The sequence below is a fragment of the Mchenga conophoros genome, linkage group LG7 (genome assembly GCF_057382185.1).
Source record: "Mchenga conophoros isolate Kocher_MC1m ecotype Shallow Benthic linkage group LG7, M_conophoros_male_GT1.1, whole genome shotgun sequence".
In the NCBI taxonomy this organism is placed as follows: Eukaryota; Metazoa; Chordata; class Actinopteri; order Cichliformes; family Cichlidae; genus Mchenga; species Mchenga conophoros.
This window is the reverse complement of record NC_140532.1, coordinates 50,678,994-50,700,099: the sequence shown is the minus strand read 5'-3', so window position 1 is coordinate 50,700,099 and position 21,106 is coordinate 50,678,994. Positions and strand designations below refer to the sequence as shown.

General features: G+C 42.1%; 3 protein-coding genes across 14 annotated transcripts in view; 1 reads left to right on the top strand and 2 right to left on the bottom strand.

Annotated features, from left to right (window-relative positions):
• Positions 1 to 39: 39 nt before the first annotated feature.
• dolk (dolichol kinase) lies at positions 40 to 3,809 on the bottom strand. The gene is made up of 2 exons (XM_085280010.1): positions 3,669 to 3,809; positions 40 to 3,022 (listed from the first exon to the last, which is right to left on the bottom strand). The coding sequence occupies exon 2, from the start codon at positions 2,890 to 2,892 to the stop codon at positions 1,321 to 1,323; it is 1,572 nt and encodes a 523-aa protein (XP_085136136.1). The 5' UTR covers positions 2,893 to 3,022; positions 3,669 to 3,809; the 3' UTR covers positions 40 to 1,320.
• An 887-nt stretch (positions 3,810 to 4,696) lies between these two features.
• nup188 (nucleoporin 188) lies at positions 4,697 to 19,485 on the top strand. The gene is made up of 43 exons (XM_085279998.1): positions 4,697 to 4,765; positions 6,177 to 6,231; positions 6,388 to 6,461; positions 6,550 to 6,634; positions 6,716 to 6,796; positions 6,964 to 7,008; positions 7,093 to 7,185; positions 7,307 to 7,426; positions 7,541 to 7,752; positions 7,989 to 8,103; positions 8,286 to 8,486; positions 9,046 to 9,126; positions 9,216 to 9,308; positions 9,403 to 9,522; positions 9,611 to 9,737; positions 9,838 to 9,996; positions 10,477 to 10,603; positions 10,709 to 10,796; positions 10,915 to 10,991; positions 11,080 to 11,194; positions 11,280 to 11,400; positions 11,480 to 11,546; positions 12,159 to 12,284; positions 12,403 to 12,643; positions 12,733 to 12,939; positions 13,023 to 13,192; positions 13,311 to 13,380; positions 13,472 to 13,539; positions 13,678 to 13,873; positions 14,350 to 14,427; positions 14,527 to 14,612; positions 14,704 to 14,849; positions 14,935 to 15,113; positions 15,235 to 15,435; positions 15,536 to 15,628; positions 15,735 to 15,887; positions 16,662 to 16,799; positions 16,901 to 16,975; positions 17,077 to 17,292; positions 17,415 to 17,546; positions 17,628 to 17,701; positions 18,313 to 18,442; positions 18,737 to 19,485. The coding sequence occupies exons 1-43, from the start codon at positions 4,740 to 4,742 to the stop codon at positions 18,914 to 18,916; spliced, it is 5,241 nt and encodes a 1,746-aa protein (XP_085136124.1). The 5' UTR covers positions 4,697 to 4,739; the 3' UTR covers positions 18,917 to 19,485.
• A 54-nt stretch (positions 19,486 to 19,539) lies between these two features.
• cdk5rap2 (CDK5 regulatory subunit associated protein 2) overlaps positions 19,540 to 21,106 on the bottom strand; it is a 63,073-nt gene continuing 61,506 nt past the window's right edge. For 11 of the 12 annotated variants that reach the window (XM_085279989.1, XM_085279992.1, XM_085279993.1 and 8 more), the window contains 4 exons: positions 20,951 to 21,089; positions 20,671 to 20,717; positions 20,483 to 20,537; positions 19,540 to 20,080 (listed from right to left, as the gene is read on the bottom strand). In XM_085279989.1, coding sequence (XP_085136115.1) covers positions 19,935 to 20,080; positions 20,483 to 20,537; positions 20,671 to 20,717; positions 20,951 to 21,089 — 387 coding nt within the window. In that variant the 3' untranslated portion in view covers positions 19,540 to 19,934. The remainder of the gene's footprint in view (positions 20,081 to 20,482; positions 20,538 to 20,670; positions 20,718 to 20,950; positions 21,090 to 21,106) is intronic. The other variant, XM_085279994.1, reaches the window with a different exon arrangement.

Genomic DNA, 21,106 nt, shown 5'->3' with positions numbered 1-21,106 from the left:
CTCAATCTTCAAAAAACAAAACAAAAACAACAACCCCCCCCAAAAAAAACCCCCAAAACAAGCTTTGTTTGTTCTCAGATGTTCTGAAACATGCAATACTAAATTTTTCTTTCAGAATGTAAGAATGTTGGAAAAAGAAACACACCAGCAGGATCATCAGAACATTAAAAACAAACAAACAAAAACAAACATACAAAAAAGAAACACTTTTTACAGATGAACTGAAAACAGCTCCATTTCCTTTTCTGCAAATGACGAGATCAAACCCAATAGAAATTATAGTATATTGCTATAAAGCACATAAAACAATAATTTAGAAGTAACTCTTGCTGTAAAAGTTGCCAAAACGTAAAGGCCTGTGTGCATGGGTGTGGCCCAAAAGCATATCTACAATGTCCAAAAACCCCCCAAAACACTAAAGGCTCAGTATTACAAGGAAATGTAGATATTTAAGGGGTGTAGGGTCCCATTAAACCACAAACCGGTAAGCAAAGTTGATTTATCTGACAAAAATATATGCGGTAGGACAACCGGCATACACATTACAGTACTGCATTATCACATCAGTCTCATGCAGGAGCATAGTGTGTTTCTACCATATATAAGTATAAATCAGCCCTTTAAATAAGAGTTGAAATGGGCTGCCATGCTAGCGTCTACAGCTTCTATTATGGTAGGTTGTGTGTGATAGAAAATAGACTTCTTAAGGCAAGTATTTTCAGAAGAAACTTCTTCATATTGCCATCAGGGAGGCAAACATAATAATAAAGACGTGAGAAAGTTGATTAAAAGACATATCAATAATTTAAAGTTAACTTATGTTCTTCGAAAGGCAATACAAGGCATGTATCTGTTTACGAAATAAAAACGACAGGACATTTTGAGTGTTTCTTGCCGATTATAAAAAAAAAAAAAAAAAGGATTTCTATTTAAGAAACACTTTTTTTTCCCCCTCCACACTCTGCTAAACTGAGTCTCCCGTTGCATAATTTAGGAGCTGTTGGTGTCGGTGGCAGAGAAAACATACGCCACCTCTGTCGCAAGGCTCAGACTTGATCTAAAATGTTCCACTGGTCATTGGAAAGGATACTGAAAATGATCTAAAGACAACAGACTGTCATGCCAACACTGTCGCATGTAAAGGTTTGTCGATACCCTGGTCGGTTAATCTGACTGCTTTCAATCGCATTGTGCTGGTCAAAAATAACTACCGATCATCTCCACAGACTACGAAAGACAGCTTTTTTTTTGTCCCAAGTTCACCACCAGAAATGGCTGAGAAACAGGCAGTGGATCTGCTTGTTTGTATGATCGGTCCATTCAAAGCAACAGGAGGATGAAGAGGTAGAGTGGAAGCAGCAGGTTGTCTATTTGGGAGGTGTAGGCTTCCAGCATGGCCACCAGAGTGATGGAGCCAACAATCCATGAGTAGGTGGTGTTCAGATTGATGCTGCTGTCAAAGATGAGAAACATGGCCACGGCGATGATCTGGGCGAACACAGATGTCGCAGTCCCCTCTAAGGTTTTCTTGGTGCCGGGCCAATGGATCTCCCCCATGGTACTGCCAAACACAGAGGCCACAGTGTCTCCAACTCCCACCGCGAGCACACCTGCGTAGGGCACCAGGCCACCCGCCCCTGGAAGTAGTCCCTTAGGGGCACAGGGTCCAGGAAACAGCCAAATGGGCAAAGACATGCCCAGTAGCAGGTAAATGTGGGTGAGGATGAGAGGCCCAGAGTCCCGCTCGTCCAGGAACAGAGTGAGCAACTGCCTGAGCAGCTGACCGAAAGGCCTGATTCGAAAGTAACGCACATACTCCAGGAACAAGAAAACCGCCAGGCAACCCACAGATGCCACATGGAGCAGCTGCCTGTCGTAGATCAACCCTGGAATGTAGGTGGCCACTACAATCAGATGGAAGTACTTCCTGACGATGGTCGACGCCTGGTGCTTCTTGGAACCCGACTGGCGCTGATAGTTCTGATGTAGCACAACGCAACTTGCCACGACAGACAGAAACACCCAGTACGCCAGCAGGCAGAGTCTCCTGTCATTCAACGTGATGAAGTCCAACAACCACATGAGGGGGTGGCGACCGATGAACAAAGACAGCCAGGGCATCAAGATCCCCAGACCCAGAACGGCTGTCATCATGTGAAAGAAGAGCGATGACCCCCAGCTCTCAGACTCCATGAAACAAAAGAGCAGGGCAAAGAAAACGCCCAGCAGCAGCGAGCCCACCACTAACACCGGGAGGAAATAGTTCACCGGGTCACCTTTGACCTCCGCCAGGTTCAGGGAGCGCTTGATTAGCTGGTTCACGATGAAGCTGATCCCACCGACAATGAGGAGTGCCTCTCCGGGCGTGAAGCAGCGTGGCAGCAGATAAAGCACAATCAGGCTGAGATAGACAAAGATCAGCAGCACCTCCAAGACCTCTATGACCTCAGACACCGTCAGGGTCTGCTTTGTGGTGTAGAGAATTGCGCTGCCGGCCATCCCTGCAATTACACAAGTGTTGGTGGGAACAGGTCTTGTGATTCCCAGTGCAATCAGGGAGAGGAACAGGGCTAGCATCATGCCTGTGATGGTGACCACCATGGAGAAGCGCTCAAAGTAGACATTCCCTGAGGCAGAGCACTTTTCTCTCAGTACCAGGCCCAACAAAGGCATCACCATAGAGGCCGGAACAATGCCGCTGTTCGCTGAAGGGCGAAACTGGAACACAGCACCCCCAGACCTGAGCAGACGGTCCCATTTATGCTGCACATAGAAAGCCTGTATCACCAGGGCTATGCTGCACCAGGAGTGCTGGTTCCAGACCGCCATGTGGACACATAGTACCACTGCCAAAACTACAGTGGACTCCACGTGCACCGGGTTGATTTGCATGGCTGCAGGGTGGGCGCTCACAAAGAGGGAGGAGGGTTGATCTGAACAGATGGTGTGCAGCAATGAAGGCCTTCTTCTGTCACTTCCTCTCTCTCACAGGCTTCATCATTTGGAAGGTAACTTTCCTTTGCTATGGATGTCCGAGGAAAAAGGGGAAAAAGTGTTAGCATTTAAGAGAAAAAAAAATACAGATCACAACAAACAGAAGAATGTGAAAAAATTAGATTCAAATGCTACTGTACTGAATGCTGAGTCTTTTCTTCGTTATTCTAACTCTGAACCTTGATCATGCTTTATCTGCTTCCTGCCATGAACTATGACCACACTGAAAATTCACCCCGTCAGTGAGAAATTCACACAGCTCAGATAGCACGAGTAAAAGGCCACACATGAAACACATGTTCTTTCCACATCAGCTGCAACCTTTTGTTCCTGTGGGGGTCGGAGTTTGAGCTGTCTGTGTAGTGTGAGTTCTGTTTCGGCTATGGAGGCTATGCTTAACAAATGGTTATGAAAGCTGAAGGATACATTAGGGAAAGAAAATCAAAACAATAAAACTCCAGTTTGTTTCATTCATTCATACAGCCCAATGGGGCCAGATAATTCTCCCTACACCGAGGAACGCGTCTCTCTGGCAGCCGAGGATGCTTTAACCTCTGACGGCATCAAGCTAACGGCAGACTAACAAGCTCACTGTACAGAGCTAGCAAAACGCCAGCAGTAACTACTGGCAGCACTGACGCACAATACAGGCTGACAAAGACAAGCGTACATACCATACAAGCGCTGCGTTGTCTGAGCGGACGTGTGCAGTGAATCGCTATGAATCGGTGCCGTCCTTTCTGGACAGATTTGTTTCCTTTGTCAGCTGTCGGTCCTCTCACACCCAGTAGGAGGGGGCCATCTTTGACAGCCGGGTCACGTGGTACACTAAAAAAGTATCTCTTAAAGTCGTTACTTTTAAAGATTGTTTTAAATTTACTTTTTAATCTTAAAATTTGTGAAATAATTATATCACTATAAAGCGCATACTTTAAATAAATAAATAAAAATATGTATTTATTTATTTTGGTCAAATTCAGACTTCTCAGGCTATTTTATACATGTAATACTTGAATAATTATTTGTAAAAATTAATTACCCGTAAGTCCAGAGGATCGCTTTGATACATGATATACTGAATTATGGAGTTAGGGGGAAACACAGAAGTTTTGCCAAAATGTAGCATAAATATTTTCGAAAAGGTATGGAGGCGATTGGGATGTGTTTATTTTACTCCAGAGGATGGCGTTAAAGTTGAACTCAGGACGGCCGCTGCTTCACGAAGAAGAACAAGGCTTTTTTTTTTTTTTTTTTTTTTTTTTTTTTTGATGAATCGCAGACTGTTTATTCATAAGTTCAGATACGTGCTCGTTCACTCTTTTATTACCTTTTTTTTTTCAAAATATTAAACTTTATTAAGAAACAGTATACAGAACATGTATACAATCAGAACAAAATTAACATGTGCCAGGGGGTGTAATACAAAGAATTACATACATTCAAATAATTTGTAATTACTACAAATAGTAATAGTTTTCATAGCCTTTTTGTTAAGTGATCCACTAATCAATTTTATGTAACATAAAACATCATTATAGTAATGTTTAAAATTAGGTTTTTTGTTACTGTATTTGCATTTGTGAAAATAAAATTTAGCTAAGATAACTAATAAGTTTATTATAAAGTAAACATCTTCTTTTACGAAGAAGAACAAGGCGCCCAGCCGTTGGCTCCGAGGGTGACGAAGGCGCTTTCGACGTCACTGATGAGCCAGCACAACAACCAATCACATAGCAGACGCGAAGATGGCGGAATCGGAGATGAGCGTCAGGTAGGCACATAGCAACTTACTTTAGCTAAAGCGTGCGTTGTTTGAGTTATTTTTGCAGCGTTTTCCAGTGGGTATCATTTTTACACAGCGCTCCTGTTTACTAAATCAGACCAGCAGTGATGTGTATATTTCACTTTTTGCGTTTGAGCAGTTAGCACCACGCTGACTTAGCTTAGCAAGTACTAGCCGCTAAAGATTTGAATGGCTTTTCAGTAGCGCGGTGTGCCAGCCGCATGTCAACAACAGCATACCGCCACTGCAAACTGTTTACATTAGATATTGTATTAACGGCGCTGGTTTATTTAAAGACACCGTACTTACAGCGAGATAAAGCCGTCGACTCTCCGTTACATTCAGTAACCGCTGGGCTTGCTTAGTTGGTGTTAATTGAGAAGCTAACTCTACTGTTTTGATACGGTCAGGAAAACAGCTGAGTTAGGTTTAAAATCTTTAAACTTGACCTCCAAAACAAACTAAAAAGAGTTAGACTTGACAACAAATCGCAAAAGCCTATCCATCTCTGTAAGTACAAATAAACTAATTTAGTTTTAGGGAACGCTGATGAAGGGCTATCATTGAAGAGAGGTATTTAAAACATATCCATGGATATCATAATAACAAGACAACAGACTCATATTGAGGACCCCAACAAATGTTTATGTATGCAAACATGTATTGAGCTTTAAAGTACCGGTGACATCTCAAGTCTGGTCAAAAACTATGCTGCCATGGACAGCATTTTTATGTTGTTGTCTTAGTACCTCACCACAGTAGATGTAAAATAAATAACTAAAATGTCATCAAACTGCACACTTTGAGTTTTAATTTTGCACAAGGTTTACCAAAAAAGTTGCATTAACTGTGTAGGAATTACGATGATTGCTTTAAATAGTCTGTTCATTTTCACACACTCTAAACTAACATGATTAGAAATATAAAGATAATCGTTATTTTTAATGCTTCCATGGAAATCTTTCTGGACCCTATGGACATACTGAGTTTTCTATCCTTTTTTTTTTTCTTCCCACAAAAAGTGAGTCATGTACGAAAACGGGGGAAGTGTTTATAGTTTTGGGAAGTAGGTCTGTCTTTTTGTTTGATGGCATCAGGGCAAGTTTGTTTTGCTTTGTTCAGTTTCTTTCAAACATGTAACCAATTCATAGAAAGTTTTTTTTTTTTAAAATTGAACAAAAAATAGCTGTTTGTAAATAAACTAAAACAGGGTACAATATTGCTACACATTTGCTGATTTAGTTTACATATTTGAAAAAGGGTGGACAGAAGTGCACACTTATTAAATCCCACACCTTCATCCCTCTTTAGTTAAAAGGCTCAGTTCTAATAACTGTAAAAACTTTAATGCATTAATCCCAATCGTTGCTTTTCTAAAATAAACCAATTTGTTTCCCAGGAGCTGTAGGGAATTATGGACCATATTGCTGGGGAGGTCTGCGTTGAGAGAGCCGGTATGTCCTTGTTGAAGAAAAGTGTCCAGCACATAACAAGTGTGCTGGACTCTTTACTGCTCCAAAAAAATAGCTTGTTGTAATGTTTTCTTTTTTAAAGGTAATAAAACAATCACAGTGATTTTTCTCTCTGTTATTAATGTTGGATGGTCACAGGCTCAGATAGAGGTAGAGCTCGACAGACACTGGGATAGACTTCATCAAGGACTTAGTTACTACAAGCCACCCAGGTATAGTTACAGTTATTTTCACATCAAATTTACTGTAGTTAATAAAAGTAACCATATAAAAGGTAACTGCAAGCATCACCTGTTACAGCTCATCCTCTGCTGAGAAAGTAAAAGAGAAGAAAGATGTTGCACAGCCCCTGAAGGACTTTGGTCTAAGGATCAGTAAATTATTGGTAAGACTTCAAAATGTCAATCAAGAATGATTTCCAGTCTTTATTTTGTAGTGTGTATTTAATGATGATTTCATGTTACAGAGTCTCGATGAACAGCAGAGTGTTCAGCTTTTGCAGTGCTACCTACAGGAAGACTACAGAGGAACCCGTGATTCATTAAAGGTATCTGTCCTGACAGATATTTTCATTGTGAAATCTGTCTGAACTCGTAGCTTTCAGTGAAACTGAGATTTGCCGTTGCATCACAGGAACAAAAAATGTAAGACCGTAAAAAGATGTTGTGAAAGACGTTTCGATGTTAAATGAATACCTTTTTTTTTTTTTTGTAGGTTGTACTCAAGGATGAGCGGCAAAGCCAGGCACTACTGCTTAAGGTCAGTACACGGATCTTCTGCTTTTCTTGACACAGCACATGTTTAGTTCAGTAAGTATGACAGCTTTTGTGTTTGTTTTTGCAGATAGCAGACTATTACTATGAGGAACGCATGTGTTTGCTCAGATGTGTCCTTCTCCTGCTCACATACTTTCAGGATGAGCGACATCCCTACAGGGTGAGAAGCTCCAGTCTTAGCATTACTCACTAAATTGTGGAACACAGCTTTTAAAAAACTAATTGTGCTTGGGATTGTTGTTGCTTTAGTAATGTAACCTTAGTTATGTTATGTTGTTTAGGCTGAGTACAGTGACTGTGTCAAAAAGCTGGAGAAGGACCTGGTGAGCAAATACCAGTTGCAGTTTGAGAGTCTCTTCAAGGCAGAGGCACCAACATGGGAAACTCACGGAAACCTCATGGTGATGACACAAGTTTGGTTGGCGTTGGCTTAATATCCTTCCTATTGCGAGGTAGCTGTGGGAGATATTTTCCTGTCAAGGATGCAAAATAATGTAGATATTATTTTTTTTCAGACGGAGCGGCAGGTGTCAAGATGGTTCCTGCAGTGTCTGAGAGAACAGTCTCTGCTGCTCGAGATCATCTTTCTGTATTATGCTTACTTTGAGATGAACCCATCTGACCTTCTGAACTTCACCAAGATGTTCAAAGAACAAGGCTTCGGTTTGCGGCAGACTAACAGACACCTGGTAGATAAGAGCATGGATGCGCTGGTCGACCGGATCGGGTAAGAGGCACAAAGTTTATGTGCGGTTCATGTCTTTCCCAGATATTTTTAATTGACAGACATTATGAAGACATTTCAGTATTTTCATTATTACAGTGACATGATGTCTTCCTATACAGAGATTAATCATCAGTTGATTCATATTCAATAGACTTTTTTTACCGGATATGTCAGAAACCTAAATATTTCATTCCTTCCGTAGTTTATGATGTCCTGTCTGTCTCTCTGCCCGGCAGATACCTGAGCGCGCTCATCCTGGTTGAAGGAATGGACATAGACTTCCTGCACAAGTGTGCTCTTGAGGATTGTACAGATCAGCACCAGTTCTCTAGTGCTCCGGCCGTGGTTAAGGTTCAGTTTGTTTTTTGGCTGCTGCATTCATAGACTTAATGTTAATATTGGTTCACAGACTTGTCTTACAAAGTGAAACATTTAAATAAATTAGGCTAAAATTGGCTAGGCTTCTGTTAACTCACGCAGAGCATATAATGAGAATGTGTTTAAATACTCATAAGAATTGTTGGCTCTTCTAGGAAATGGATCAGCTGCTACTGACATTTGGTGACATCCCTCATCACGCACCGGTATTGTTGGCCTGGGTCCTGCTAAGACACACACTTAGACCAGATGATACCAGCCCTGTGATCAGGAGGATAGGCAACACCGCCCTCCAGCTGGGTGTTTTCAAGTACCTTTCAACAATGCTCAAAGGTCTTGGAGTCTCAGGGAACAATGTAAGATATTTCAGATTGATTGACCCTTTAGAAGTTTATAAGAAGCAAATTTACAAAAAAATTCTGTTCACTTAAAGGAGAACTCCCTCTGTCATCTGTTATGCTGCCTCTGTTATCTGACATAGCTTTAAATTATGTCCTGCTGATACACACCTTTGTTCTTTCACAAATCATAAGCCATGCTTTAAATAAAGTCCATGCAGCATGAGCAGTAGTGGTAAAGAACGCTCAGGGTGCTTCTGTTTGTCATCAGCAGCTAATGAAATCACTAAGTGCGCAGATCGAAACCAATCTATAATGAAGTGTCCAGAATGAAAACCTCCTGTTACAATAGTAATGTATTATACTGATCATCATGCATCAGTTTCCTTGTCAAGACCTGTGCTAAACTTCAGACCTCAGGTTTCATAATGATTTCTTTCAAAATCTGTAAAGTAATGCTGCACTTTTACAAATTATAGATAGAAATGTAAGTAGCAACCAACATTTGCTCAAAGAGTGGTGACTGTCTTGTTTTCCATTAAAATTCCATCATTTTTTTCACTTTTTATTTCTTCAGTGTACAGCAAGCACAGCAAAAATGTGCGTCTATGGTCTCCTCTCATTTGTGATCACCTCTTTTGAAGAAGAAAGTTTACAGGTATGCACCTTGACTCTACATGTCTTGATCCTCACAGACCTATTTATAACATGTGGTGATAATTTGCTTTCTTATGATGTGTATTACAGACTGATGGTGTGGCGACTCAGAGCTCCCACCTTATCGATGCTGCCTGTGAGGTCCTTTCTGCTCCAAGTCTGGCTGAAATCTTTTGGGAATTGGTGGGAAAAGCACACAGAAGAGAATCTTTTATTAAAAATAAAATGGAATTATAAATGTTGATGATGTATCTCGTTTATTAAATGTTTAATCCAGAAGCCAAACATGGGATTGGGAATGATCCTGGACAGCGCAGTGGGGATGTTTCCTCATAAGATCGGACCCTTGCTGCAGCTTCTAACTGCACTGCTTTCAAACAAGTCGACTGTTAAAAAGGTAAATGGCACACATGCACACACATACACACATGCAACGTATCTTTCTGTAAATGATTTATTGATATACTTTGACTTCCTTGTGAAAGGTGTACAACTTCTTGGATAAAATGTCCTTCTACACTCAAGTTTACAAACATAAGTCTAATGACATCATCTCCAATGACGACGAGACACTGTGGAGGAGGCAAGCTCCCAAACTCCTCTATCCTCTCGGTTAGTGTGTTATTATTACTGTTAAATCTGAGTATAGATGAAAGTTTTCCCTGTGTTTCTCTTGTGTGACTAAATGGGGATGTCTGTTCTCAACCATTAGGCACAGGCCAGACAAACCTGTGGATGCCACAGGGAGTGCTGGGCCAGGTGATGAGTCCAGGTGAGCAAGGCTACGTGGTACGCTGGGAGTTTTCCTACAGCTCCTGGACTCTCTTCACATGTGAGGTGGAGATGCTGCTCCATGTTGTTTCCACTGCAGGTACATAGCAGTTAATTTTGTTTATAAGGTTTGCCCAGGTTTGCCCTGCTTCTGGCTCTACAACTAGTATAGGTTTCTGCACTCTGACCAGATTGGATAAGGAGAAGAGGATGGAGTGTGATAAACATGACAAGAAATATGGTTATTTGCATTTCTTGTAACATTCACAATATATACCTCATATACTCAGTTAAAACCTATTAAATACAGTTCTGCTTGAGTTTCTGGGAAGCAAAACAACTTGATAAGACTTGTAAATCCATAAGGCCATATGATCATGTGGTATGACAGTAATTGTAAAACCTGCACAACAGGTTTAAAATAATCACAGTTACACGTAAAGATTTCCACTCAGTTATACAATGATTCAGTAGCTGATGTCACCAGTTACTGGAGTAGCCAAATGCCTAAAAATGAATTATTTAATGAAGAAACACATTCATCAGCTGATTGTTGATCACTGACTGATATTTTTACCAGATGTTTTAGCCCACTGTGCCCGCGTGAAGCCCATCTTGGATCTAGTCCATAAGATCATAAGCACAGACTGGACAGTGTCTGACTGCCTCCTGCCTCTGACCTCACGCATTTACATGCTGCTGCAGAGGTAAAGTAAACTTTTGAGTGACACACATTAAACTTTTTGTGCTGTTTGCTCTGCCAGAAATAATCTTGATATGATTCTGGTATTATAATCTGTCTTTTCTCTCAGGTTAACATCCGTCATCAACCCCCCAGTGGATGTGATTGCTTCCTGTGTAAACTGCCTTTCTGTGCTGGCTGCAAGGATGCCAGGGAAGGTGGGTGTGCTCAGTGCTCGCAGTGTGAACATGAAGTAAAATGAGGGATTTAAAGCCAGTGCTTTTGAACTTTCTTCACCCAGTTCATATCTTATTTATTTATTTAATCAATCTTCAGGTGTGGTCCAGTCTGCACCACACTGGCTTCCTCCCCTTTGCCTCCAACCCTCTGACCAGCATGGCCCAGTGCATAAGGTAAAGAGGCCAAACAGAGTGCCAGGTATTACTTAATATGCCTTGGATATATCAGCGTTTTACTCAACTGTTTTATTTTTCCCCTCAGTGCTGAGGGGATGAAGGCAGGTAACTATGGCAACCTGCTAGTTCAGATTGAGCAGCCCAGGGGAGAATATGCTGTGACTATTGCCTTCCTTCGTCTCATTACAACTCTGGTTAAGGTAACATTTTTTAAAAGTTATGTAATCTTTCAAAATGTTGTCCTGCTACTATAATGTGCATCATGTGTACTTATTTTTATCATAGGGTCAGCTCGGCAGCACTCAGAACAAAGGTCTGATCCCCTGTGTGCTGCTGGTGTTGAAGGAGATGCTGCCCACGTACCATAAGTGGCGTTACAACACCTATGGTGTCAGAGAGAGGATAGGTGAGGGTGTTTTCCCTTTGCTTCTTGTCTGGAGACAAATTAAACTTGTATACAAACTGGCTTCTCTGTGCTGCTGCAGGTTGTCTTATTTTGGAGCTGATCCATGCCATTCTCAATCTGAGCCCAGAGGGAGAGGACCAAGGCAGGTAAGGAACAGTGTCTGAACTCTGTCACCTGCACATTTTCTCTGATGTCACAATGCTAAACAGTCAGGTCCTACAAACAGGCTTTTAAGGGTAATAACCTTAAACATAACAAGGGTGCTTATATGACGATTCTCTAATACTGGAATGGTGTAAAATGTGCATTAATCTTTCCAGTTTGTTAAAATAAAAATATTTTGTTTCTTTCTTGCTATTTGGGAACAAGAAGTGGACCATATTTGGATGAGAGGATGGGAATCACTAGCCAGCTTGTTTAGGGAGATAAACAGCTGTTAATGTGTGCTGACATACTAGAACTAGAATGTCTTCTTTTCTTTTCTTAAACACAAACATCTCTAGAAAAATGTCTGTTTGCTCTAAATCTGAATATTTTACAATGGAAGTCTGAGGATTGATTTGCTCTTGGTGTTAAGTGGATCTCTTTTGGCACTTCTGTGTGGATTAAAGTTACACTTTACAGGCTGTAACTGCACCTGCTTTGTGCCTGCCCAAACAATCATAAAATTGTCGATTAATTAATAATGGTTGCAACTAACTAACAGTTGCCTTTTTACTCATGTAGTTGTTTATTTACTCCTTTCCTTGTTAATGCAGCGCTCCCAGCCTGCAGTCTCTGTGTATCTACAGCCTTGCAAATACAGAAGCTGGACAGGCAGTTGTCAATATAATGGGAGTTGGAGTTGACACCATAGATGTGGTCCTGGCTGCACAACCCAGCAGGTGAGCAGTTGGATGTGTTCAGTCAACCTTTCCTCATAGTAAGCACTCAGCTCTCCATTATTATTATTTGTTTAACTGACATTAGTTGTATTATATTTTTTTTCTTGGTGCTGTCCAGCTGTGGCTCTGAGGGTCCTGGTCAGATGCTCATCCAGACTGTCAAACTGGCCTTTTCTGTCACAAACAACGTAATCCGTTTGAAACCGCCTTCGGACACAGTGTCCCCACTGGAGCAGGCGCTGACACAGCACGGTGGCCACGGCAATAACCTAATAGTCGTCCTAGCTAAATATATCTACCACAAACACGATCCAGCACTCCCTCGTCTCGCAATCCAGCTGCTCAAAAGGCTCGCCACAGTAAGACTTCCACTTTTAAACAATATGTGAATATGTGGTTGGTGTTTTTGTTACATAACTAAACACTGACGTTGACCTCGTGTTGCCAGGTGGCTCCCATGTCGGTCTACGCTTGTCTCGGGAGCGATGCAGCAGCCATCCGCGATGCGTTCCTCACTCGGCTGCAGAGCAAGACGGAAGACATGAGGATCAAAGTCATGATCCTTGAGTTTCTCACCGTCGCTGTGGAAACCCAGCCTGGCCTCATTGAGCTTTTTCTCAACCTGGAAGTCAAAGATGGAAACGAAGGATCAAAGGTATAAAGTGCAGGAAGTAACTTTGGTTTTACTTTTCCCACTGCTGCAGCTTCATTAAAGACATCCTTGTTTTAAACTTGTAGGAGTTCCTGCTGGGTGAGTGGAGCTGTCTTCATGTCGTGTTGGACCTGATCGACTCCAAACAGCAGGGCAAGTACTGGTGCCCCCCGCTGCTACACCGAGCAGGTCTGGCCTTCCTCCTGGCCCTCTGGCAGGATCGCAGGGATAGTGCCATCTCTGTCTTACGTACAAAGTAAGTAAATGTTCTCAGTCTCACTTTGAGTTGGAACAACATGTGAAGGTGAAAAACCACATGATTAACATGCTGTATGGTGTTTTGTTTCTTTTCTTTTCTTTTTTTTAAACCAAAGAGAGAGGTTTTGGGAGAATTTGACGACACCTCTTTTTGGAACCCTCACCCCACCTTCAGACACCACAGAGGTATTTTGCTGTGTTGCTTAGTTACACTGTTTCCATGAGTACTTAAAAGTCAGTAAACGTGTAAAATGATGAAAATGTAACTTGTCCCCAGCCTTGCGTTCTGGAGACCTGCGCTTTTGTCATGAAAATCATCGGCCTGGAGATCTACTATGTTGTCAGGTGATTTCAGAGTCCATATCAAATAATAAAAACATTATTTTTTAATATTAAATACATCTTTGTATACATATCCCTTTATTTACAATGATGTCTTAGATTATACATATTTAATGTTGATGAATATTTGTGTTATTGCAGCGGCTCTTTGGAACAGTCCTTGAAGGACGGGCTTCAGAAGTTCTCCAACGCACGACGCTATGAGTACTGGTCACAGTACGTCAAGTCACTGGTGTGCCATGTGGCAGAGATGGAGGAAGAAGGCATCTGCTACTTCACAGAGGCCCAGATGTTGATCTCTGCCTGGCGGATGTTGCTGATTCTTTCCACTAACCACGTATGTTCAAGTACACACAATCATGGCCCGAAAGTTACGTTTAAAAGCGAAACGTTGATCTCATGATGGTACTGCAACCTACCTTCCTTCACTTGCATTTTAAGTTTAATTCCTGTAAATAATGATATTATGTGTACAAATTTTCTGTAGCTGTTATACTACGGTAATATTATCATCATCAGATTTTGACAATGTTAATCAAGTGAAAATTTGATGATGTGTAAGGATAAAAAGAAGTATCATTATTACTATTTCTCCTCTGCATACAGTCCTCACTCCAAGCTAAGCTAACAGGCTTGTTTTTGCTGTTTAGTCATATTTAATGGGAGTTGAGAAGTACTGATCTTCTCATGCGCCTCTTGTAGAAAAAAGAATTTGTGCATTTCCCAGAATTTGAGACTTTAACTGCGTCTTGATAATCCTGTCTAGAACAAGCTCAGATGAAAACGATGTGTGATTGTGTTTTATTTTTTCAGTCTGATGTGATGCACTTAACTGAGGACTCAACTAAGCTGACCCTTTTCATGGATGTCCTAGATGGGACTAAAGCTGCTGTAAGTTACCGTAGTATGAAATATTTTCCTGTAATCTGTGACTTTTTATTTCTTCTCTTATCACTAGTTTACTTTTTAAACTCTTGGTCACTCTTTCAGTTGACAACGCCCACGTCTGCGCCTTGTCTTCGACTTGGATCCATGATGGCCACTTTACTTCTCATCCTCCTTAAACAGTGGAGAAGGTGTGTACTCATGCCTTTGACAAGTGAAGGCCCAGCACTGCGCACTAGCTGTCGCCTCATTCCTTTATCTTCTCTAAATCTTTATCTCCAGTGTGGTAGCTTCAGCTCCGGACATCCTGTCTCCCCTCTCCCTTATCCTGGAGAGTGTCCTGCAGGCTGACCAGCAGCTGATGGAAAGGACCAAAGCCAAAATCTTCTCCGCACTCATTTCTGTGCTGCAGATTCAGGGACTGGACGGTAAGAAGCACACATCTGATGTTTGTCTGTGTTTTAAGAAAGTGTCGGAGCGGTAATGACTTGGCGTGTGTTTTTTGACATCTAGGTGGAGATATTTCCCAGCTGCCCCAGTTGTTGCTGTCTGTATGTGAGACGGTGAAAGATGAGGCCCTGGCACTTATTGACAACATGCGACACACGAGCCAGTTGGGAGACACGGTGGAGGACGAGGACAGCATGGAGACGGACTCTCCTCGGGGCCCACAGAAGGACCAGAGAGACGGGGTAAGCGTGGCGAGGTTGTTGTTGATGAAGGTTCAAGTTTATTTAGTTTTCTGATCTATTTTAGATCAATTGTCCCAACATGTACTGTATAAACATACTTTTTTTCCTCCCTTTAAATCAGGTGTGTGTTTTGGCTCTCCACTTGGCGAAGGAGCTGTGCCGCACTGATGAGGATGGTGAGCACTGGGTCTCAGTGATGAGGAAGGTCCCCCTCCTCCCCTCAGTGCTCAGTGCCGTTGAACTGAGCCTTCGCATGAAACGCAACCTGTACTTTACTGAGGCTGCACTTCACCTGCTGCTCACGCTGGCCCGTACTCCGCAGGTAAACACAAACACACCTTTTACGCTTTAGTACTTTAAACCCAGTTTATAGATCAGAAGAATTTGAGCAGATGTTGAGGATGTTGTCCGTTTTCCTTCAGGGGGCAGCAGCTGTGGCAGGAGCGGGAGTCACTCAGACCATCTGCCTGCCTCTTTTGAGTGTGTATGAGGTCTCACCAAATGGCACATCACAGGTGAAATATTTTTTTCCCCCACCTTGCACATAAAAGCATGGATTGATGATGGAGGACATGGTGCATTCATGTCAAGTTAACATCGTGTGTACATGTCTCTGAGCAGAGCTTCTCCCGGAAGTCCCAGGATTTGGCCTGCTGGCCCGGGGTGTACCGCCTCTGCATGTCTCTAATGGAGAGTCTGCTTAAGACGCTGCGCTACAACTTCATCAACGAAGCCCTGGACTTTGTCGGAGTGCATCAGGAACGTATACTACAGGTGTGACTGCAGTAACTTACTGTGTTAACAAGGGAAAAGACAAAAACATGTCATCATGCTTGTCTTCTTTTAGGGCTGCCTCTTAAATGTGTCTGTGGGTGTAAAACTAGAACGACACCCATCGAATTTCTTAACCTCCAAAGACCCGAACTGATTTTTGTTTCTGAGAGAAATGAGATCCACATATAAGGACATTTGTTTTGAATTTAGATAGAACAGTGGCAGTATAATGTCCTCGTATCTGGATATCAGGCCCTTGTAGAGCAAAATGTATTATTTTGGTCTGGACATCCCAAAATGTGATGTCCACATAGGTGGACGCCAGGTCCTAGGAGGTTAAATCTAAAGATGTCATCTTCAGCCTGCCTGTTTTGTCTGTCTAGCAGTAAAGTATTTAGTTTTAAGTCAGGAATTCCAAATATGTGCAACAAAAGTATCAGTGGGCCCCTTAGTATTAGCCAAGCATCCTTTAAACACCACAGCCTACCTGAGTGTTGTTGCTGTCCCTGTCCTTTTATGGACAGTCTTTTATGAGCACAGCACCTGACCACCCAGTGCAGTGCCTGGTGAGTCCTCAGTCCCAAGTGCTCCTGCAGTTCCAAAAATAAACAGTTATTTGTGCAGCTTATGCACAACTGTGGACCTGTTAAGTACACTGAGCTTCCTGACCCTTGGACAGGACTGTATTCCTGTTATGTTGTGTCTAGCTACTGCCTGCAGTCTTCTTTTTGTTGGCATCTTTTAAATAAAGTCGTCACTTTCTCTCCCGCTCAGTGTCTGAATGCAGTGAGGACCGTGCAGAGCCTGGCCTGCCTGGATGAGGCCGATCACACAGTTGGTTTTCTGCTGCAGCTCTCGAGCTTCTGTAAGGAGTGGCAGTTTCACCTGCCCAAACTGCTCAGAGATGTTCAGGCAAGTCAAAAGGAAATCACCACATCAATGAGGAGAGCACAGCTCCAATTGTTGTTCAGCTTTTGGTAATTTAGTGTTTCTGTTTCCATCTGTCTCTTCAGGTAAACCTTTGTTATCTGTGCCAGACCTGCACCCATCTGCTCCACAGCAAAAAGATGCTTCATCACTACCTCCAGGTCAGAAACTTAGTCTTTTTTTTCTTCTTTAATATAAATTTGTAGATTGTTGTTTATACATTCAGATAAATGGCTGATTGTTTTCTGTTGTTCTTTCTTAGGCTAAAAACGGTGAGGCTTTGCCCCCTGGTCCCTTACCCAGGACACAGCGGCCCACTCAAACGTCAACTAAAGAAGCAGCAGGTGGAGGGGAAAGGGAGGAGGCGGAGCAGAAGGCACTGCTAGCTGTGCAGTGCAGTCTTCTAAAGATCCTCAGCAAAACCCTGGCAACTCTGCAGCACTTCACCCCAGACTGCTGTCAGATACTCCTGGACCAGGTCTGTTTGTTCCTGCTGCATGGTGACATTTCTGCAGATCTTTAAAAACAGGCGTTTTTTTTTTTTTTTAAAGAAAAAAAAAAAAGGTGATGAGATGCTGACTGTCTCTGTGTTTGTATCAGTCTATGGACCTGGCCGAGTACAGCACGCTCTTCGTGCTTAGCTTCACAACTCCGGCTTTTGACCCTGACGTTGCTCCTTCATTTGGGACCCTGCTGGCCACCATCAATGTCAGCCTGAGCATGTTGAGCGAGGTAGGTGTTTATATTCTTTATTATTATAATCAAAGGTCTTTACAGCTTATTGCATTCGCATTTTCTGCTGTTTGTTAATAGATGGAGAAGAAGAAGGAACCGGTTTCCCTGAGTATAGCATCACTAGCTTCATCAGAGGAGATCCAAGCGCTGAAGTGAGTGATATGGCGTGTAACACTAGATATGAAACACTTTCAAGGAAACCGACTGTGGGAAAATTAAACTGGGGGTTTTGCTTTGAGTTAATGAGAAAATGAGACACTCTGGTACGTGGCAACTAAGAAGTAATGTGGAGCCGCTTGTTAGTTTAGCATCTTAACCAGGCCAGACCAACGAAACTTCCCCCACTGTCAGTGTAAAGATCTTTAGATGCACATTTAATTTCTGACCTTTATATAGGAAAATGAAATGTGATTTTAACAGCACATCTCAGTCTTTCTACATGATTTAAAAAAAAAAAAAAAAAAAAAGCTGCTGAAGTAAATAAAAGACATCTGTCAGGACGACGCTTTGGGGTTAAACTGAAATATGTGTATGCGAGTTATTTCTTCTTCACATTTTCCAAAGCTGCTCAGTGGGCCAAGTGTTTGGCCTCCAGGCCTTGTTTGACACCTTTCCAGACACATCTCTCATGTTGCATAAGATGACCAGCAACTGTTTCTCCTTACAGGTTGCTACGATAAGCCAATTGCATCTTTTCCAAGATACTGTTTGTTTTACTGTCAAATACAAATATTGAAATGATTAACTGGTGTCTCCCCTCCAGGTCACTCCTCATGTTCACCATGGAGAACTGTTTCTACGTGTTGATCTCTCAGGCTGTTCGGTGCCTCAAAGATCCTTCCATCCTCCCTCGAGACAAACAGAGGCTCAAGCAAGAGCTCAGCTCAGAACTGGTGAGACGGCACATCTGTTCCAACCCAAAGCTGTTCAAACGTTTTGGGTTTTTTGCTATAAACACAAGAACCAACAACAAGTGTGTTTTTCTGTGTATCTGTGAAAAATGTATGAATTCTATCCAGTTATTGCTAGTGTGTAATCATGAAGCTGGCATTAAACTGCACCTTCTACAGTATTAAAACAGGATGCCTCATCTCATCTGTCAGACATAAAATAGCAGCAGCCTTGTATTATAAAGGATGCTTACTCCATGTCTTAGCATGATGCATTTGATTGCGTTTCTCTTTCAGAGTACTCTTCTCTCAAGCCTCTTCCGCCATTTCCGGAGGGGCTCGCCATCCTCTCCTGCCAGTGCCATCCTCCCCTCTACCCAGTCCAAACCACCTACGCCGGGCTCCAAGGCGAGTCATGAGGGTCAGGAGCCATTCATCCAGCTTGTTCAGGCTTTCGTCAGACTTGTGCAGAGATAGGTGTGGATATCCATAACATAGGCAGTTTTTTTTTTTTTGTCTTCCCCCTGAACAAATAGTCGTTCTGCAGCAGCCATTAGTTCGTACTTGTTCTAGCTGCACAGAGGACGTTGTCTAAAACTCGGAGCCGAATTTTGCCAAATCTATCACATGACCACAACGAAAACATTTAAAAAGTCAACACAAGAAGCTGCCTGATGTCTTCATCATTATGAAGAGTGAGTCTTTGGGATCTTGGTGCTATGACTAAACAATAAAACACCAACGACTGTGGTCCCACGTTGTGACCTAGTTTTATAGGTCACTTTGACAACCTGGAAGGCCCAGACACATTTCAAGTGCTACTTAAAAAGAAAAAATCGACCTTTTATCACTTGATCTTTTTAGTCTAAGTGTAATAGAAAAACCTATCCTGTAAAGCGGTTCAACACTTTTCTAATTCTCATGTCTTTGAAGTCGTGATCTTTGCCATTTTCTTTTTTTGTGCTTCTCAGTGTACGGGTTTTGATGTGGTCGCTGTGATTTCTACTTAAACAAACATTCTAATAAAGGAACTTTTGTACCACAAATTCTGATTAGAATTTCTTTTTGAATCCACTTTGTAAAATCAAACTGCTGCAGACTCGAAGGCTTCAGCATTCAGTTTATTTTACTGCATTTGCACATACTTGCTAGAACACAGTTGATCTAAACAATCCTGTACATAAACTGACAGGTGACGACAACAAGTAAAAACTGGAAGTCAGTAATAAAATACAGTCATGTTGTCATATGCGTCATATAAAACGAATAAAAGGAAAATATCTGAATAGCACAGATTATTTACAGAGGCATACTCTTGCATTTAAAGAACTTTTACAACTTCAGTACCTTTTTATAGAAATCAAAGTAAAGGCGGGGCATGTGCAATAAGGTAGGAAAAGCTTAGCTTTCTAAGGTTAAGGTGACAGTTTTACAGCAGGACGGAAAGGCAGGATGCAGACTGGGAAGCTGCTGCGTCAGTGCTTTGCTGGCACCTTTAGTAGCTGCATTGCAAAGAGTTGTCGCTGTTGGGATCCTCCGAGGATTCAGAGTGCCTCTCTGAAGTCTGCCTGGAGACTGGGGCATTCGTCTGCTCAGGCTGAGGGTCTGTAGTGTCTACTACTGGCCATTGACTGGGACTTCCTGAAAAGAGAAGTTGAGGTTGTACAGTAAAAAAAACAAACAAAAAAAAACGACTGGCTTTAATGGTCACTTTACACCTTTGGCCACAAACATGCAGGATAAACAAAAACAATGCTTAAGGCACAAAAAATATTTCAAGTAAGTTTTCCAATCTTATCTCCAGACACATGCATCTGTCATCTTGTTAAATGAATAGTTGCAAAGTTAAAAGTATGTTTGCTGTAAGGTCACGCAAAACACACCCCTGTGAGCGTAAATCAAAAAGCCTAACACAGTCCATACAGTGTTAGGAGGACACAGTTGTAGGTATGATCCTCCCAACAACTGTGTCTCATTACACGTTTAAATTCTGGTATTTGCTTCATGCAGGAGAAACAACCAGAGCAACGCATCCACACTAACCTTCGTCTGGTCCTCCAGACAGGCCTTTCAGGCCAAACTGGGTACAGTAATTTGTCTACCGATATTTCACAGAGAGGAAAAAAGGGGGAAAAGAGGAGTAATTCACTAATGGAGAAAATACCACTGTGGGTAACAGCATTAGTCTGACATATTATAACTGGGTCATACACTTCTTACTGTAGGCGTACCTCTAAATTCCCCCTGGCTTTCTTCAACACTCCATGGGTCAGAGACACTACAAAGGACAAAAATAAAACAATTCATTTCCACAGTCTTGTATAATTATACCGGTATCAAGACTTGACATTTACTTTATAAAATAATATCACACAAAGAAAAACTACAAAACAGGAGCAGAGAGACTGACTTGACAAATACTTCCATCAATAAACTCAAATAGCTGCAAAACTGCTTCAACCACACATTTCATCTTCTGTGCAGCTTAAAAGTAAAAGCAGATGAACTTACACTGATCGATGATGACTCTCTCCATTCCCTCTTTGAGCTGGTTGGTGGTGCGGAGACGCTTGATGGCTCCGCTCAGCATCCTCTCCTGCTGAGACAGCCGGCTCTTCAGTCGGGCTATCTCATTTCTCAGCAGCTCATCCTGATTTGGAGGATAGC